This window comes from Periophthalmus magnuspinnatus, chromosome 9, assembly GCF_009829125.3.
Source record: "Periophthalmus magnuspinnatus isolate fPerMag1 chromosome 9, fPerMag1.2.pri, whole genome shotgun sequence".
Lineage (NCBI taxonomy): Eukaryota > Metazoa > Chordata > Actinopteri > Gobiiformes > Gobiidae > Periophthalmus > Periophthalmus magnuspinnatus.
The window spans coordinates 23,556,703-23,577,501 of record NC_047134.1 but is presented as its reverse complement, the minus strand read 5'-3'; the positions used below and the strand labels follow the sequence as shown (position 1 = coordinate 23,577,501).

Here is a 20,799-nt window from a genome sequence, read left to right as displayed (position 1 = left end):
GTGATGGAGCAGAGCAGTGATATAGTATGTGATTTAACTGTGGCCGGACTACTTGTGCGTTATGCAGAATTAACCATGGATCTATAATAAAACTGGATAAGACACTTCCCCTCTGTTTTGGGGCAAAATCGGCTAGTGGTTCTTGGGAGCTTGAGCCCAGAAAGAATTCCCAAATAGAGCACAATGCATTTTTTGTGAATTCAAACTGCCCGTGTTCTGGCAGAGCATCCTCAAAACGCCTACAAGTTAGCTTTGTAAGATTTACCCAAGCTCTGCACTAAGCCTGTACTAGCTCCGCTCTAGCAGCTATCAATCTGATTCTGACGTCACATGGTGGGAAGTGCTATTCCGTATTGAGGAAGTAATGCAGAAAAGAATAGAAAACAGTAGTACCCCATCTTGTGTTCACCTTCCAGATTTTATTATACTTCCATGGTATTAAAGCACTGCAGTTAGCCATTGGAATTCTCACTGACTGTAGTATACACTGCGTTGAAATTATGATGTATATTTTTCTCTGATTTTGCCAAATTATCAATATAAATGACAGTCATCATAATTTTTAAGTCATCAGCCTTTAGAGTACAATTCAAATGTCATTGAACAAATCTCTCAATGAAAAATAAAAAGTTAAAATGCACTGTTCCAAATGAACTGAAAAGGATAATTTGTTTATTTTTCAATTAGAAGCATTAGCATATTACTGAAATCTAAACATCTTAACAGGTCAAGTTACATTTTACATACATAGGACCCCTTATTTGAGAGGAGCTTCACAATCCATCCATTGAACTTGTGAGTTTGAGGAGAGCTTTTGCTTGAATTTCTTTGCAGGATGTCAGAATAGCCTCCCAGAGCTGGTGTTTGGATGTGAACTGCCTCCCGCCCTCATAGATCTTTCACTTGAGGATGCTCCAAAGGTTCTCAATAGGGTTGAGGTCAGGGGAGGATGAGCCACACCATGAGTTTCTCTTCTTTTATGCCCAGAGCAGCCAATGATGCAGAGGTGGTCCTTGCAGCATGAGATGGTGGATTGTCAGGCATGAAGATGATTTTCCTACGGAAAGCAGCACGGTTCTTCTTTTTGCACGTGGTCAGTCAGAAACTCCACATACTTTACAGAGGTCATTTTCACACCTTCAGGGACCCTAAAGGGGCCGGCCAGCTCTCTCCTCATGATTCCGGCCCAAAACATGACTCCGCCACCTCCTTGGTGACTTCACAGCCTCGTTGGGACATGGTGGTTGTCCACCAACTATCCACCACTCCATCCATCTGGACCATCCAGGGTTGCACAGCACTCATCAGTGAACAAGACTGTTTGAAAATTTATCTTCATGTATTTCTGGGCCCACTGGAGCTGTTTCTGCTTGTGAGCATTGCTTAAGAGTGGCCGAATAGAAGGTTTATGCATAACTGCAAGTGTCTGGAAGATCCTACACGTTGATGTTCACAGGATTCCAGACTCACCAGCAGCAAATACCTGTTTGCTGCTTCGTAATGACATTTTAGCAGCTGCTCTCTTAATCTCATGTATTTGTCTGGCAGAAACCTTCCTCATTATCTACACAAATCCGTGTGTACTCTGAATCAGCTACAAATCTCTTAACAGTAAGATGATCACGCTTTCGTGAAACATCTAAGGATTTCATAACTTGTTCAAAGTATTCAATTATTTCACACTTTTCAGCACTAGAGAGATCCTTTTTCTTTCCCATATTGCTTGAAAAAGGTGGTCTGCTTAATAATGTGGAACGTCCTTCCTTTAATTGGACTTACCGGGCAAACTAATTGGCACAGGTCTCTGAGATTGATTTCATTGACCCAAAGAGCCCTGAGATACAATACCATCCATGAGTTTCACTGGTAAACATAAAAATGTACCTTTATGAGACTTAAACACAATTTGCATAATAATTTGGAATGTGGTGTAGATTATTTTAAAGGCCCCCAACCACCATATGAAATTATTATAAATTTTATAATGTTCTGAACCATAAGGATCTGCTAAAACCTGTATATTTCTCTTCTCTCCTGCAGTGAATGCGTACAACGGTGATGAGCTCATTTGCTTCAACCAATATTCCGTCTTTGTGGTCGGAGCTGGAGGCTTCGGAGGGAAGAGGAGCTCGGATAAAGCCAGAGTAAGTCTGTTATTCACAAACGATAACATAGAGAGTGCTTAGTGTGTTCTGTATCTGGACTGAAAGATGAAGCTCTATTGAAGTTACAATTTAAATGGAGTATCTGGGAAAATCGTTCTCTGCAAATAGCACATTATGCCGACTCAGTGGAGTTTTATTTTGTAAAAATCCTTCCTGTACTAAGGCTGCTCTATATATTGCAATTGCATTAAAATTACAATTTGTTCAATTATCTCCTGGTTCCCTTTCGGCTCAACACAAGCAGTTTTTTACATTGTGCTCTATGGTAAAAATGCTTTCTGGCTTCTGTTTCAACCATATACTGTATATTAATGGACATAGCTAACCTCCTAGCTTCCAGATAGGAAGTTAGCATTAGCACTCCGGCGACTCCAATTCAATTTCTATTGAAAAAATGTCACCCCTCTCTGTAACTTCTTCTGTCAGGTTCTTCATGTTGGTCTTAAAATGTTCATATTAACCCGCTCTATATGAACCTGGCATTTTTATTTTGCTATTTTGTCTGGAAATCAATATATGAACATTAATAACAAATCAGGCGCCTTCTTTCCCTAAGGTCACTCCAACTAGCGTTAGCAACATGTTTGATTGACAATGTCCCTGCTAAACCAGCGGTGCAGGCAGGAAGAGGCGTTACCTTCAACAACCTCGCTCCAGATTGGCTCTTTGGTTGCTATGATACTTGCTGTCAGAATTCCAAATATGGAACTTGGTCCCGAATTCGTCCCTATAACTTTTAGCCTCTATGAGCTTCATTTGACTGGAGCCGAACGCTGTGAGTGACATCACACTCATGTAGTCCACTTCTTTATACAGCCTATGGCACCAATGGACTAGTTTCTATTTCAAGTCAAGACAGTTAAATTGCACTGTAGCTATGATTAGACTAAAAACAACGCCTTTCCTTTCTTTTCGTGTTCTCTCAAAGGTTACAGCTCCTGGACATGTTTTATAATACGCTCTGCTAATAAAATCTTAGTTTTATAACAATAATTAGAAGTCTAATCCCATGTCCACAAAAATACAACTGTTTGTTTATGCTCTTTAAGCCCTTTTCTGCATGTTCTGGTTTGAATGCGTTTCTTCACCCTCTCCTTCACAGCCCCCCGTGGCTCCACCCAAACGCGCTCCAGATGCCGTGATGGTCGACTCCACCACCAGAGACCAAGTGAGTGTCTGTGTGGGTGAATCGCAAAATAACACTGTGAGAACCTGTAGGTGGATGCTCTGGACAGGGTCTGCTGTCTGAACGCTTACAGCTAAAAGACACACAAATATTACAGATGAAATATTTAACAGTATGTCTCATTTGGAAAACTGACTCTATGACACAGCAAATATAAAGTTTAAAGCACAACCACCAACTTTTTAGTCCAGAAAATGGACTAAAATAAAAACAACATTCACAATTCATCCTTACTCTGAGAACTCCAGAAATGAGATTATGATCATACTTTTGGTGTGCGTGTAAACATAGCCACTGTCAAACCAAAAGGAAAAACAGAGGAAGTGTCTGGGATGGGGAAGTCTGGGATTCCCTGCTTAGACTGCTGTCCTCACAAACTGGCCCTGCATAAACAGAAGAAAATGGATGGATGGCATTGTAAAGAGTCTTAAGAGACACAACAGCAGTATCATCTTGTTCTACCTTCATGATATTTTAATGTGTTGTGAGTAAACTTATAAATTATGCATGTATAAACAACGCTTGCTTCTCTGTGGATTTAGGCTGCCTTGTACCGTCTAAGTGGTGACTGGAACCCTCTTCACATAGACCCAAGTTTTGCTGCGATGGGAGGTGAGCCATGCTACCAAAAATACTTAAAAATACCTTCTTTCTCTATACCGTAGTGTATTTGTTCTTGAAGGGGTTGAACATTAACGAGTACTGATTTGGGAACTGCTTTTTATTTAATTTTAGTCTTTGGATGTGTTCACTTGTAGATCACAAAATTGGAACTAAACCCAGATCTAAACCAGGACTAGAACAGGAAGCAAGGCAAGTTTATTTGTATAGCACAATTCATATAGAAAGTGATTCAAAGTGCTTTACAGAATAAAAATTCACAATACAAACAAATAAAAACATAAATAATAATCATAAAATTTACCTTAAAAGAGAAAAGTGCAGAATAAAAATGTTTCATTCATATGCACAGCTAAACAAAACTGTTTGAAGCCTGAATTTAAACATTGTAGAGGCCTGTCTCACATCTTCAGAAAGATTGTTCCAGGGTTTAGCTGCATAAAACTGAAATGCTGATTCCCCATGTTTACTCCTGTTTTAGTCCTGTTTTAGTCCTGTTTTAGTCCTGTTTTAGTCCTGTTTTAGTCCTGTTTTAGTCCTGTTTTAGTCCTGTTTTAGTCCTGTTTTAGTCCTGGTTTAGTCCTGGTTTAGTCCTGGTTTAGTCCTGGTTTAGTCCTGGTTTAGTCCTGGTTTAGTCCTGGTTTAGTCCTGGTTTAGTCCTGGTTTTGCGCACCAGCAGGAGGCCGGTCCCTGAAGTCCTCAGAGTGCAAGATTGAACATATGGCACTAACATGTTGGAGATGTACTTTGGTGCTGGTCCATGGAGAGGCTTGTTCACAAGCAGAGCTGCTCTAAAGTCTTTTCTTTGAGCCACAGGAGTCAGTGCAGAGATCTGAGCACAGGACTTATGTGCTCGTACTTCCTGGTTCTACACAGGAGATGAGCAGCAGTGTTCTGGATGTACTGCAGCTGTGTTAAGGCTCGTTTGGAGAGGCCAGTGAGCAGGATGTTACATTAGTCTAACCTACTGGAGACAAATGCATGGATAAGTCTCTCCAAGTCTGGTTTTGACATATAACTTTGATTTTTGCTATGTTTTAGATGGTAAAAAGCTGCAGATGTTATTGATTTGATGTGATTGTTAAAGTTCAAGTCTGAGTCCATTATTACCCCCAGATCTCTAGCCCGATTTGAAGGTTTTAGAGAGAGAGACTGGAGGTGACTGCTGACACTTTCTCTATGTTTCTGTGGGCCAAAGACTATGACTTCAGTCTTGTCTGAGTTTAGCTGGAGAAAGTTGTTTTGCATCCACACTGATCCATCCATCTGATCTGTTGGATGCAGTTGCAGAGTGAATCCACTGGTCCATATTTTCCTAGTAAAGTCTAGATATCAGGACTAAACTGGCCTTTAAGATTGCTATGATTATTGTAGTTTACTTCAAAATATACACTTTGAAAACTTTGAAAACCACTTCTTTCCCTCTTCATCTTTCTGTTGGGAATTCTGGGTCTGGTGTTTTGAGCTCTTGTATATTTTATCACTTGGCGGTGCTGAAGTATGTTCTTTGGTCAGGTTTCAAGCAGCCCATTCTACACGGTCTCTGCTCTTTTGGATTTGCTGCCAGACATGTCCTAAAGCAGTACGCAGACAACGACCCCGCTAGATTTAAAGCCATCAAGGTGCGTATATTCGTATGACCTCATCCTTTTCATGAATCATGTGGTCAGCGACCGCTCCTCCGGGTCTCTTTGAATTGAATTAAAAGCCAAGATGAGTCATGAGTGCATTGGATTTTTCCCACACAAAGGGAAAAATGAACCGAACAGAAATTCAGATGCGTTTGTTTGTATTCAACATATGGCCACTTGGGATTGCATATATTTACATACACAGATGCTCGACAAAGTAGTCATTTTAGGTCAAATAGAGTTACTGAAGTGAGCAAGCCTATCAGACCACATGCACGAATACGTAATCTTAGAAGTATTTTCGTTCTTTTTTAATAATGTATAAGTGGTCTTCAGATGTGATGTAATAGTTCATAAGAGACGTGATACTTTTATAAGAAATGCTTGAAAGCTAAAACCTCAAATATTGAACCAAAACATTCATCAGTGTCTAAGTGCCCTTGAAATGGCTAATTACAGAAAAAAACCAAAGAGGATTTTGACTTGCATTAATAGACTGTATAAAGAAGTGGTCAGCCAGTATTGTAACGGTTCATCCCCACATCAAGTAATAATCCGTATTCTTGAGAACCCAAAATAGTGACTTTGGTTCTACATGAGCCTCTGTTTCAAAGACTCCCAGCCCTAAACACATATATGTATGTTTCTATATTATCTTGTCTTGTTGTTCAGGTGCGTTTCTTGAAGCCAGTGCTGCCAGGACAGTCCCTCCAGACAGAGATGTGGAAGGAGGGCAACAGAATCCATCTGCAGTGCAAAGTTTGTATCAAAAAACAAAAAAATGACAAAAAACAACATTCATAAACATCAAAACAATGATTTTTTTTTTTTCCCCCCAGGTGAAAGAGACCAACGCTGTGGTTCTCTCCGGGGCTTACGTGGATTTACACCCAGCATCAGACGAAGCTCCAGAAAGTATCCCCAATGTAACTCAAATTCAAACCTTTCTATTTCCATAATATAGTTTCTTTGTTCGGTAATGGATTTGTATAAAAGCCAGAGTTTATTTGGCAGACGCTTTTAATTTGGCTTTGGGATGTGTTCACTTGACACACAACATTAAAAAGGGGAGTAAGCAGGAACTAAGCCTGAATCCAAGCTCCAGCGAGACCGGGACGAGAGCAGGACAAGACCGGGACTAGACCAGGATGAGACCTAGACCCGGACCCTAGACCCAGACCGGGACAAGACCAGGATTGAACAAGGACTGAACAAGGACTGAACCCAGACTGAACCGGGACTAGACCAGAAATAAGACTCAGACGAAACCTGGACCTAGACCAAGACGGAACTGAACCTGGATGAGACCAGGGACGAGACCAGGACCCTAAACCAGGACCCTGGACCAAGACCCTGGACCAAGACCCTGGACCAAGACCCTGGACCAAGACCCTAGACCGAGACCCTAGACCAGGACCCAGGACCGGACCGAGTCCAGGACCCAAGACCGAGACCAGCTAAAGCTATAAAGCTATAATATAAAACACCATCATTAGTCAAGTCAAACAAATATTTATTTTGAACAGATTATCATAGTGTTCTGCTACTGTACAAAAACTTCCTGAGGTATTTAAAGTTTCACTATGTAACTGCAGACTATTACAAAGCCAGTCCCTGTTTGTTATTTTTGTTTTTTTGTGCCAGTCACTGAACACGTCTCTCTTACTCATAGTTTGAGTCATTACTGAATAATTTTTGTCTTTTTGCCAGATGAAACATGACAGTGCCAATAATTTTACCTAAAACTACACTACCGGTCAAAAGACACACACTCATCCCATGTTTTCTTCATTATTTTTACAACTTTCTACATTTTATATTCACACATAAGACATCAAATATATGAAGTAAGCTATTTGGAATAATGTAGTAAAGATATTTTGACTGGTAGTGTATTTCAGTTAAAAAAATAACCACAGATTCAAACAGTAGTAGAAGGTAAAGGAGTACAAGTAGTAAAGTAGTGTACTGTAGTAAAATACAGATACCTAAAAATATTAAAATGCATTTTACAGTCGATACTTTTTACTTTCTACTCCACTATATCTTTGAACTGAACTGAAAAGTAAAAAGTACTTTTCATATGATTTGAGGGGTTATTTTTACCATGTTTGTGGTAACATCCTGATCAAACTTTTTGAGTTCAGGCTTCAGCTTCAAGCAAACAAAAATAAATACACAAAATTCATAAGAAAAATTAAGAAATTGATTTGTATAGTTAATGTTGACCAAAATATGAAATATTTAATTTATATCACTACATTTACACTTTAACAAAGGAACAACATTTGTGTGAAATACTTTTACTTTTTGCTCTTAAAGTGCATTTTTAAACGGGTGCTTAAATACTTTTACTTAAATAGATTTTTTCATGTGATACTTTTACTTGAGTAACTTTTACGTCCACCACTGTATTCAAGGACTAAAGCAGGACTAGACCGGACCAGGACTTGAGTGGAACAGGACTGGACTGGGAAGAGACCGGGAGTGGACCAGGTTATTTTTACTATGTTTGTGGTAACATCCTTTTTTACTCTTAAAGTACATTTTTAAACAGGTACTTAAGTAAAAGTATTGCCTAAAAAAGTATTTAAGTAATTTTTTGCCTCTGTATCTGTACTTTTACTTAAATAACAAAACTGAGTACTTCACCCACCACTTTATTCAAGGACTAAAGCAGGACCAAGACTAGACTGGACCAGAACTGGACCGAACCGGAACTAGACCAGGACTGGACTGTACCAAACCTGGACTGGAGTGGTTTTATTTTTACCATGTTCGTGGTAATATCCTTTTTTACTCTTAAAGTACATTTTTAAACAGATACTTTACTTTTACTTTTACTTAAGTAACAAAACTGCACACTTCTTTACCCCTGTGTGAAAAGTGTTGGTTTATATGTTGCAGAGCGAGGGGCTGCAGAGTGAGCTGGTGTTTGCAGAGATTGGCCGTAGGATTAAAGACATGGGCTCAGAGCTGGTCAAAAAGGTCAACGCTGTGTTTGGATGGGAGATCACCAAGGACGGACAGAACGCTGCGCAATGGAGTGAGTGCAGAGTTTAAGGGGCAGGAGTGTCACAGTACAGATTAACACATCCAGGTCTGAGCTCATCCAAATGATTCTAGTAAAGGTGTACGGAGTGTAAAAACATAGTGGAGCACTTCCTGTATGCTGTGTTTGAGGGAAGAACTCAGTCTAAATATGCAGGGTTGATGTGTTAAACATGTATGAATGAAACAAAACTCAACTCCAGGTCTGCTTGTGATGAGAAAACAACATTATAACATAGATCAAAAAATAGTGTAATATGGGCCCTTTAAGTAATCCTGTAATTCCTGACTTTTTGATACTTCAGTGGTATCGATCCATCCATCATTATTAGGCACAGGGAGGAACATGCATTTCTCTGATTGGTTAATCCATCTGTCAATCATCTCTCTCTCTCTGAATAGAACAGAAGGAGAGTCTGGGACAGTCTATTAAAATGGAGATTGGCTCTTGACTTTGGGCTGTGCAGTTTCCCCAGATCTGACCGTGGACACAGTTCAGTTTGTTTATTGTCTTTGTAAAGCTGTCGGAGGACCTCACACGACCCCACTGGCAGCACTAGAAGTCTATTTACTTTAGAGCAATTTATTTACGCCGGTCATAAAAACGCTCATTCAAAAACACCAGCTGTAAGTGTTCAGCTGAGGAACGACCGTGAACATGATTGGCGTTTAGCTAACGAGACGTTAAAGTGAAGAGGAGCAGTATTTATGTCGGAGTAACACCAGCCTGGAGGAGCTGTACTAACAGAGAAAACAGAAGGACCTGAAGGATGAGAGCAGGTTTCCTGCAAGTGGATTTGTATCAATATGTTGAAAGATTAACGATACAACTTCGAGTGCCTGTGTGTGTGATCATTGTCGGATATAAATAATAATAATGAATTATTTCTCAAAAATAGCCTTAACTTAGTCTTAGTTTTGTCTCCTTAAGTTTTTATTTTGACAGAGCCGATGTCAATTTTTTTAGAATCCAGTGGAGCTGATGAACGATTAGGCTGATATTTTTGGGCCGATATTACGTTGATTTTGATAATTTTCTTCAAATTCTGTAATTTTAATTTACTACAAACTCCCCCCTAAGCCCCTTTTACCAGAACCCTATAAAAGTGTTGACATTTTGCAACACTCTCCTTGCATTAAGTGTTAATATAAAGCTTTGTGTGTATTTTTAGGCAGCAGATTGAATAAGACAAAATATCAGATGAATATGTGCGAAGCTAAAGCAGAAGGCTCTGTGCCCTGTACAGGCGTAGGGCCTAAAAACACAGAATGTGGTGTACATAACTCTGTCAGTGTTACTCACAGCCTCGTAGTTGTCACTGTTTTCTAAAATATTCCTGATGTTTTGTGTCTCTGCTTCTCCGTCTGCAGCCATTGATCTGAAGAGCGGCAGCGGCTCCGTTCACAAAGGTCCCTTCAGTGGAAAGACCGACGTAACCATCACAGTGTCCGATGAAGACTTCATGGAGGTGGTGCAGGGCAAACTCAACCCTCAGAAGGTAAACAAACACAATCGATTCACTCATCCATTTATCCGGAGCTGCGGAATGTCAAAATATGGATCCAGATGGAAAAGGGAATCACTTTGTGTCACGACTCAGAAAATAGATCTTGAAATAACATTTGGAAAAGTACCATTCATTTCGGACTATTGAATGCGCCAGAATATAGACCGCACAAGGTACATTTTACCTTTAGTTTAGTAGAGGGTGGCAATTCTAGGGCTGAAATCATCCAAATGATTATACTGAAGGTGTTTTAAGGAGTTTAAAAACACAGCGGAGCACTTCCTGTATTACCACATGACATCACAAGGTGGAACAGAGTGTTTTAGTTTGAGGGAAGAACTCAGCCTAAATATGCAGGGTTTGTGTGTTAAACATGTGTGAATGAAACAAAACACAACTCTGGGTATGTTTGTGATGACAAAACAACATTAGAACATAGAAAACAGTGTAATATGGGCCCTTTAAGTTTTGTGATACTTTTATAAACTCTCACGTGTCTGTTTGTTCCAGGCTTTCTTCTCGGGTAAACTAAAGATCAGAGGAAACATCATGCTTAGTCAGAAGTTGGAGGTCATCTTGAAGGACCACGCCAAGCTGTAAAGCGGCGCTCACACTTGTCCTGGTTTGGTCCTGATGTAAACTTGGTTTGGTCCTGGTCTGGTCCAACTTTATTCCTGAGTTAAGTCCCAATTTTGATGTGGTGATTTTGTGCAAGTGTGAATACAACTTAAAACGGCATCAACAGCTGATCAAGAATCCGACCAAGACAAACAGACCATCTTCACCAACCAGGAGAGTTTAATACAAGACGCAAAACAAAAAATAAAACTGAATTATGTTTAACAAAACAATAAAAGGTAGCACTTTGTTGGTGTTTTTTTAAGGCCATTAACATGTTATTACGAAGATTGAATTCATATTGATCAAATAGTTTAGAATGGTTCAGGCTGAGGTCCAAACAGTGACACCTGCTCACTTAACCAAACTCTCCCCCAGCGTGAAAACCAGAGATCTATCAAGTTTTTTCAAGCTTAAAATTTCAAATCCTAAAATTCAAGTCAAAATTCAAACTGCTTTTTCCTCAGCATCTTTGGATTTTTGCTGCAAATTTTAGAATCGATCGTGTGTGACTGAATGTGTTTCCTGTTGGCTGTTCTCTTCTGTGTTTAGGGATTAAAGAGACGTTTTGTTGAGACTAAATCTGACCAATCAGATCAGCTCCCTGCAGCATTTCCTAGTTGTTCCTAAGTTAGATCAATTCACTTGGGATCGATTGCTCAGGCCTTGGCATTTATATTTTTTCACAGTGAATTTTACATTTTCACAGTTTAAAAAAAATAGCACCATTTACAATTGAATGATTGAATGAAATTGAATGAAAAAAAAGATCTTGGAGTGTTTACAGAGGCTCTGTATAAACACAATGTACAGGCCAGTTAAGCAGTACTGTAATTACTATTTACTTTAAGAAGTTACTAGTTACTTTAAGAATCTGAACCCGATTTTGAACCATAAATGAAAAACATCGAGAATGAACCGTTAGCCCCGCCCAGAAATACATGTCTGGGATAGGGATGGGACGATATATGATAATATTGTTAATCGTGATAAAAAAGGTCCGCAATTAATTGTTCGTGAAATTTTTTAATAATCGAGATCATCGCGCACGATTATAATCGCCTTTACGGCACCACACTGCCTCATGTTTCCAGTTCCAATACAATGTTTAGATGTTAGTTCTGGCGTTTGCCCACTCTGTCACTGCAATGACACTTGTAGCTTCTGTGCTTATCTCCGTCTGAAATATATTCTGTCAGATATCAACAATAAACAAAGTCTGATCCGTAACTCTCCACTGGAACGTACCAGTGCGCGCCTCACCCGTGCGCACAGATGAGACGCTAATGTGTGCACATCTTATATTTTTACCTACAATAATGCAAACTGCAGAATAAAACAACACCTTTTAAACAATAGACAAATTAAGTCTAATTCATACAGCTGAACACAAATGTGCCAGAGCGCATGGTCCGAATGCTCACTATGTGCACAGAAGCAACGATAACGATTATACACGGTATATTTTACCTACAATTAAGTCAATAGCAGAATAAACCACGCTTATCGATCGAGAACAGCATCCAATCCATCAAAAAATAAGGTCCTTTACTCCTGAGTCCACTGTGGGATCTTTACTCTTTGCCATGAACCGCTCCGGGTCAGAGATGCCTCTGGTTTAACTTGTACAAACATCCACAGTGTCCTCGATCACGTCCTCCCTTTGGTTTGTCCGTTTCGTCATGTTTAAAACGCAAACCAACAGTGCGTAAAATGCGCCATTATGCGCAGGTTTCTGCATCCACTCGGCTTCGGCCGTTTATTTTGTGGACATAATTTCTTGACTGGATTATATTCTCTGGACCTTTACGAAACAAATGAGACCAACTTTGTGTGAATATGTTGATATTTGACAGAACCAGAGCGCTGAATGGTAAATGAAGTCCAGATTCACACTTTGTGGCTTTTCTGTAAAAACGTCTTTCCTGTCAGCACTGTGGTGATTAACAGGTTCATAATTATCGCGATAATATCGTTAATTGCGATTATTTTGGCCACAATAATCGTGAATCTAAAATTTAATATCGTCCCATCCCTAGTCTGGGATCGTCACAGGGAGTTGTTTCTACCTGGTTCTCATCACCCCACCCCATTCACAAATCGCTACTTTTACAATAGACCATTTAGTAAATAAAAATGTTCCTGATCTTCAAAAAATGCCAGGTTTAAAATGTTTTTAAAAATTAATTCCCATAACCTGGTTCCATCAGCTGTGATGATAACTCTGTTGTTAATAATAAAACTACTACTTGACTTCTTTCAAATAATTCTTTTTAAATAAGAAATAGCTTCAATGTTAAGTACTTGGCTGAGATCAATGCTATTTCAGATGCTCACAACTACCACTTTTGTGCATTTAAAGCCGCTCTGCCAAGAAATTAAAACAGTTAAACAATTTCTGTAATTAATAATGTAACGTGTACAGTGTCATATCTTTATACTGTCCAAACTGAGATGTTTTAATATGAAAGTTTTCTCTAATAAACCCAATGATATTAAACGTGTCTGGCTTTTGTTTTGTTTGGGAACACGAGTGCAAAAAGATCTATCAACGAGATAATCCCAGGGTTGCAACGTTTGGTACTCCTAAAGAAATCAAGTGTAAAGTCTAGAGGTGGGGCCCGGAGAGTGGGTCAAATGCAGTGTACACATTTCCATACAGGAATGCAGTAACTGTAAACAAAATGGCTTCTGTCAGTGGCAACATTTCTAAGGCCAGATTAATCAAATAACGAGCGATTGACCAATGATTGATCAGATGACAGGGCTCGGATTATACTACAGCACAAATCTTTATCAAAATTGCTGCATTTGAAGCTGTACAAGACCTCAAAATCTAGGCGAAATACTTTCACTTTTTACTTTTTTGTACATTAAAACAGGCAATTTAATACTTATAGATTTTCTCGTGATACTTTTACCCTGGTATCTGTACTTTTACAGTAACAAATTGGAGCACAGTACTTGGTTATACTTGGTCATAAATCCTTCTCTTTCCTAATTAGAGTTTTCCTCATTAACACATAATTCTTGTTCACACACACCAAAATCCAAGTATCTGATTTCTGGATGTTTAGATGTAACTGCACAAAATGTAAACCACAAAAGCTTATGTCAATATTCAAAAGGACCACGATCAGAAAAAAAGATTATTATAAAAAGGGAAAATAACACAACCAAAGTCATGGAAATATGAGTAAACTGTGGCCCTCCCCCCAAAGCCACGACCCTTTTTACATTTAAAACATCTTTTTACGTGTGTGTCCTGTGTTGTATTGTATTATGGATTGTATTTTGTATTTTGACTGTTATTGTTTTGTCTGCAAAGAAAACTAAACTCTAAATTTAAAAGATTATTTTGGTGACTATATTCCATTTTAAATCTGACCTATTCTGCAAATCCGACTTTTCAGAGCTTTTAACCATGTTCTAGTCATTTCCTCTCCTCTGAAGGTGGGACTGACTCATGTTTGATTAATCTGTGATGCTTGTAGGATTCTGCAGCGTTGTGTGGTCATTTTGGTACAAAGGAAAAAAAAGTGTCTGCTCTCTAGTGTGATGTGCAGCTGTCCAGGGGCGACAGCATGCGGTGCTTTGTTTGTTATCAGCTCCCATTGGGCACCGCAGTTTTCTAACACGAATGTTAGCGGACTTGTTTCATTTATTAAGTAGTTTTAGATGAATATTGTGATTTAAAATGTGTAAATTATAACAATGATCCACGGGTGTCGGAGATTAAAAACACATTATGCTTGTGTCTGCTCTATATTTATACTCAAGTTTCTTTTAAACATTGACGTGGCATTAACTCAAGCAGCTTGTATCACTTAATAGTTTATTACATTTGTACATGGACTTTATACAATAATTCAATTTACACAAAATCTGAATTAGAAAATTAGATTCACATTTGCAAGAAAAAATCTCATTAATTTGGTTCGGTGATTAAGACGAGTTCTTCAGCAGAACTCGTCCAGCTACAAGCTAAAAGCATCTGGACAAAAGTACTTCCATAAAAAGTCCATCTTGTCTCATTTGGACTTAAAATAAACAAAATAATTCAAATTAAAATACGTCCAGTTTCTGCAGGTGCAATAAAAACAAAAGCAAAGTGGTTCGAGATCACGTCCTCCAGGAGAACAGAAGAAATTGGCAAAAGAGGGAAGCAAAAAAGCATCGTGAGGTTAGACTCCTGTTTCATAAATACGTCTGTACAAAGAGATTCTTCATAATGGATGTATGGCTGTATTTATAATAACAGTAATGATCTGTTTAAGTACAATGTAATTGTGCCGAGAAATATCAACTTAAAACAGAAGCTAGAACATAACGAGGGAAGCACTGATGTGATGCTGGTATCTGATTTTCGGCTTCCAAGAGATCGGTTCAGTCGATATCCCATTTTTGTCTATAAATTTGTGTAATAAAATGATTTACTAGTTGCTTGGGATCCAGAACACACACTTCTTCAAACCTTAAGATGTGAGTCTGAGACAGAGACCAGCCTGGTCCATATCGGAAATAATAAAGGAAAAAAATATCACATGTGGATTTCTGAGTCAATGTGAGAAGCTGAAACTCTTAATCTGAGGTGAGACAAATGTGAGTTCACTGGTCACACATCATTTACACACGTCGTCTGATTGGACGATCACGTCACTTAACACACAACGGAGGACGTGGGGATCAGAATGATATGAATCTGTATAAAAACAGAGTGAGATCAGTCTGGATTTGCCACATTTACAGACCAGTGTTGGTCCAAAATGTCTCATCATAGTTCAGCTTATTTAAACAGAAGCTGTTCTGCAAGTACTTTAAATGATGTATAACAGTTACATTTGGATAGTTTTTACATTATGGGGTGTATTTTAAGGAAATCATTTATATTCTGAGTCTCTGCTGAATCAGGAATCAGATCAAATACTCAAAGTCAAAGTATCGAGATCTGCATCAAAACAGAAAAAGCTGGACGGTGCATAACTCTAAACTACTTGCCTGTCTCCATGGAGATGTCCTCACTTTCCCTGAAACATTCCTCAGCACAGTATAGCATGAAACTCATCCATCTCCATGGAAACAAGGATGCGACACTATACATGTCAGATCTGTGGAGAGGCGAGTCTGCTCACAATAAGAATACAAGTTTGTTGAATAAATCAATGATCGATATGTTTATGCCATAGTGTGGAACATCCCAATCACATCTCCATGGAAACTAGCAGAAAAGTTACACGGTGTAGCTTTAAACCTTACCTAAAGTACGTTATAATTACATTTTATTATAGGTAACTTCACAGTTCATTACATTGTGCTTAAAAAGACCAGTACGATGTTTTCAAAGAGGGTCGTAAAACAAAGTGTGACCCAAACTTTTATATTTCAAATAATAATAAAAGATCTGGAGAAAGTGAAGTTTACGGATCCATCTACACATAAATGCAATTTATCAGCTTCATAAAACTGCTGCGGCGTCCTCCCTGAATTTACACAAACGATAAAACAAACTCATAATTCTTTCTCAACAGCAGCGGTGGGTTACATGGGCAGTTAGCATCGCGAAATAGCAAACTTTAATAATTTACCTTTAGCATCTTTAGCGTCTTTAGCATCTGCTGCGTTCAAGCACTTTTCAAAATAAAACACAAATAAGCAAGGCAAATGATAGTTTTCAAGGCAGTTCAAAATAAAATGGTCCTTGACTTAAGGTAATAAAAAGTGCCAACGGTGTTACTCGAATAAAAACTCAAAAACTCTAAAATTAAAAAATTTGCCAAAAATTCTGCTACACTTTCTAAACACACAAATCGGGCTAGTAGTTGTACACATTGCGTTGTAAAAGTAAAGCTAGCCTGTGGAACTTTTTCACCATAGAAACCACCAAAATGTGCAGTAATTAAGTAATTTAAGGGTTAAGGACACTTATAGCATATTATTACGAGTACCATAGGCAGTTAACACATTTTTATCACTCTCTCTATAGATATATATATATATATGAATCTGAATACCAAAGACATAGCCTATCCTACCTGTATATTATTCTATGTGCAAATATAGAGAAAGGAGAATCTAGTATTGATTTTGATGTGATTTTAAGAGGTAAAAATCAATATTTTTAATAGCCTATTAGCTAACGTATAAAATGGCTCTGTTTTTTCATTTTGATCGTTACAAAAAGTGGCCCTCTGCTGGCAAGTTTGGATGGAGCACCTAAAATGCACCAAAAACCGTTGGAAAGATGAAAAGTATATAATGTGCTTTCTGCTCCAAATGTACTACGTTGTATAGGTTGCGTTCACGGCGTTGGAGTTTAGATGGAGGGCAAGGGTCTGTATAACTCTATGAGAGATTCACTCGAAAAGTCACGCAAAATGTACTCTGAGGTTTAAGCCATGTTATAATACTGTTAACTCAGCAAAAACATACCTGGAGTTGTGTTTTGTTTCATTCACACATGTTTGAGTAAAACTTTATTTTTAGTCTATCTACATCTCCAAACCTCAAAATGCTCTGTTCCACCTTGTGATGTCATGAAGTGGTAGTTTTCAAGTTAACAGCTCCTTTTAACTTTTGTTTAGTGCATATTGGCAATTCCAGGGATGAAATCATTGAAATTATTCTAGAGAAGACGTGTGGAGTTTAAAAACAAAATGGAGCACTTCCTGTTTTACCACATGACATCACAAGGTGGAACAGAGCGTTTTCAGTTTGGGAGAACTCAGCCTAAATATGCAGGTTTGTGTGTTAAACGTGTGAATGAAACACAAACTCCAGGTCTGTTTGTGATGAGGAAACTACATTATAATACAGGACTAGGTTTACAGAAGTCGCCATATTAATTCAGGGTCTTAAAGCTGCATTATGCAACTTTTCTTGTAGGGGTTCACTTCCTGCTTTTCTCCAAGGAAACGCTGCTTTGCTCACAGTGTTCCACATTATGGCATTAAATTACAAATGTTTATTGCTAGAACCTCACCTAAAAAAATGCACTTTTACGGTGATAAAGCTGAGCTGTAACTTGGCTTTGTGGCATCACAACTTTCTTTGTATTACATTTAATGCCATACTATGAAACATTCTAGGGGACTAACATTTCCATGGAGAAAAGCAGGTTGCACAGCCTCCACTAGACAAGTTACACATTGCTCCTTTAAAGATATCTGGGTCATGTTTTAGTAGTGCTGAAACACAAAGTGAAAAAGATATTTGAGCTAAGTTCATTTGTGCCGACAGAGAAGACGTTGGTGAACTTTGTGCTAGTTTTTGTTTCATATGGACAGACCCAGTAACGACACAGATATTAACCATTAACATAATTTATGGACAACTACGATGCAAATTCTGATCGCCAAACAAAATGGTAAACCAGTCTTGAGAGTTACGTCACGTGAATGCAACCTAACGAACGGTGCTAGCTAGAGGTTTAAACACTGTAAAAATGACAGGAAGTGAAGGAGGAGAGCTGCGTCCGCACTAAGGACAACTGTGGGTTTTACATGTTATTCTACTGCACATGTGCAAAAAAGCATCTTCTTCTACTTCTTCTTCTGTAGATTTCTGTGCTCTGGATCCGTACCCTGTGACACCTCAGACAAAAAGGTTCAGTTTGTGTTCACATTACTGAAAAAGTCAGTCCGTGTACACGCTAAAAAGTATATCTAGCATTGGTGAATATAACTTGTATTCAAAATATTAATATGGTTTTTCTTTGGCTGGTCTAGACTGAATGAATGGAGCTCAACAGTGACGCCCCTGGTGAGTTCTGGCAGTAAAATTCTCATTCATTTTCCCCCGTAGAACAGACATATTAAAAGTTTTAAGTAATGACCACAAGAACTATAATTATATTTAAAATCTGTTTTATAATTTGCAAAGATTTTAAAGCATTACGTAGAATCTTGTGTTTTAAATGTGTAACAACCAGGTTAAAGATATTGGTTCGCACGTCGCTGGTTAGTCTCCGTGATGACTTTAAACTCTTAACGTGAATTTTTATCGGAAAAATGAATGAAATATTCACTTCCAGAACTGGAGCAGGCTGATATCAGTGATCTGTAATTGTTGAGCTCCTTTATAAGAAAATTATTAAGCCTTTTGCATTATATTTCTGATTGGCATCAAGAAAAAAATAAAAAATAAAATAGATCTGCCATTTTGATCCAAGTGCCATTTTGTGTTCAACCTCCAAACCAAATGTATGTGCTATGGTTGTGTCCTTGAGCAAGACACTTCACCCATGTTTGAATATGAATATCACTCGCAATGAATTGTGAGTGAACTAAGCACGAGATTGCGGTTGGAGGGGCCGATGGTGCGGATTGGCAGCCTCAGTTGACCCCAGGGCAGCTGTGGCCACAGAGTTTGAGTCAGTGAATTTTGAAAGACTGTTAAAAAAAAATTAACATGTTCTGCACAATGCCCTTGTGTTTTGAGAGGCACTTATAAATAAAATTTATTATTATTATAAAGTGAAACTAAAACTAGTAGTAGTATTGAAATTGGCATCGAGTACTGAATATTGACGTCTACTCCATTTGCAGATAAGTTATATTGAAATCAAAAGAGGTAAAGAAGTTGAATACTCTTGGCCCATTAAGCCAAAAAACTTCTCCAAATATTAATATTATGATTTCAAGTCATTCCAATGCTAAATGAGGCTTTTTCTCGTGTCTTTAGTCTTTCCTCGTTGTTGGCGTTCAAAATGGCCACTCGCTCGTTTCAAATGATAAACTTGACATCGCTCTTGAGGTTGCCGTGGTTATTGTTGATGACGTTGAAGCGGTTGGGGAGCAGTCTGAGCTTCATGGTCCCGTCGGCACCGCAAGAGAAGATGTGATTGGCCGGTCCCACCTCGATCTGCATGACCCCCGTCCCCAGGTTACGGAAAAGGGACTGGCGAGCGTGTTCGTTTGGGAAAGAGTAGAGCAGCGTCTGCGTGCTCAAACTCCAGACCTGAGGACGAAATGGGACAAACGAGGAATTAGAGAACGGGCTTTTGAAATGTGAGGATTTACTACAGCCTTAAGGAAAAGGGAGAGGTCAAAGGTCGAATACTTAAGAGATGAAGGAGAGTTAGGCACCGACCTTTGCTCATTATGATCGTTCCACCCCTACTGTAGTGTACTCATGTAAGCGTAATGTTACTTCAAAATATTACTCAAGTAGAAGTACAAAAGTATTTGGGAACAGTACTAAAGTAAAAGTAACTTCCATAGACTGTATATATAAATGGACGTAGCTAATCCGCTCATCATTTTGGTCTTAAAATGTTCATATTAACCCGCTGTACATGATCCTGGTGTTTTTATTTCACCATTGTGTCCACAAATCAAGATATGAACATTAATAAGAGACAAATCAGGCGCCTTCTTTCCCCAAGGTCACTCCTGTTACCGTTAGCAACATGTTTGATTGACAGCGTTGCCAAGCTAACTATAACTGCTAACCTCAATGAGCTTCATTTAACTGGAGCTATAGTCAGGACGAAAGATCGGATTTATAATTTGAAGTTAATGTAAAGTGGAGGACAAAACATGAAATAATGCACAAAATCTGGTATTTTCAAACAAACACAAAAATGAGCCAAACTAAATCATATCTGAAGGAGCTGCAAGAAACACAAATAAAATCATTTCATATTGTCAACATAAGACTCAAGTCACTTTAAGACTTTACTGTTACTTCTATTAAAAAAAATAATACTGAAGTAGGAGTAAAAGTATGCTACTAGGAAAGTACTCTGAAAACGACAAAGTTACTTGAGTAAATGAGAGTACTCCCCTCCTCTGATAATGAGGCAGAAAGGTGGAGTTTAGGCCTTATGCTGCACTCAGCTAAACGTAAACTCTAGTGTCTCAGATCAGCAGCATCAAATTGAAAATGGCGTCTGGATGGAGTGGAAACTTCTTGATTAAAAAACATTATCCAAATGACTTGACCTTTAAAACCTTTCCTCTCTGTTATTATTGGGTATAGATTTTTTTTAACAATCCAACAATCTAGATACACTGTCAAAC

At 38.5% G+C, this 20,799-nt stretch overlaps 2 protein-coding genes across 2 annotated transcripts in view; one reads left to right on the top strand and one right to left on the bottom strand.

Moving 5' to 3' along the window:
• The window catches only part of hsd17b4 (hydroxysteroid (17-beta) dehydrogenase 4), a 65,008-nt gene extending 51,724 nt beyond the window's left edge, over positions 1-13,284 (top strand). Inside the window, exons 17-25 of the mRNA XM_033972979.2 lie at positions 2,041-2,144; positions 3,268-3,333; positions 3,894-3,963; positions 5,488-5,594; positions 6,276-6,362; positions 6,443-6,529; positions 8,511-8,649; positions 10,026-10,153; positions 10,673-13,284. Coding sequence (XP_033828870.2) covers positions 2,041-2,144; positions 3,268-3,333; positions 3,894-3,963; positions 5,488-5,594; positions 6,276-6,362; positions 6,443-6,529; positions 8,511-8,649; positions 10,026-10,153; positions 10,673-10,762 — 878 coding nt within the window. The 3' untranslated portion in view covers positions 10,763-13,284. The remainder of the gene's footprint in view (positions 1-2,040; positions 2,145-3,267; positions 3,334-3,893; positions 3,964-5,487; positions 5,595-6,275; positions 6,363-6,442; positions 6,530-8,510; positions 8,650-10,025; positions 10,154-10,672) is intronic.
• A 1,318-nt stretch (positions 13,285-14,602) lies between these two features.
• LOC117375674 (dmX-like protein 1) overlaps positions 14,603-20,799 on the bottom strand; it is a 91,453-nt gene continuing 85,256 nt past the window's right edge. Inside the window, exon 52 of the mRNA XM_055224281.1 lies at positions 14,603-19,735. Within this exon, the coding sequence (XP_055080256.1) occupies positions 19,502-19,735 (234 nt within the window). The 3' untranslated portion in view covers positions 14,603-19,501. The remainder of the gene's footprint in view (positions 19,736-20,799) is intronic.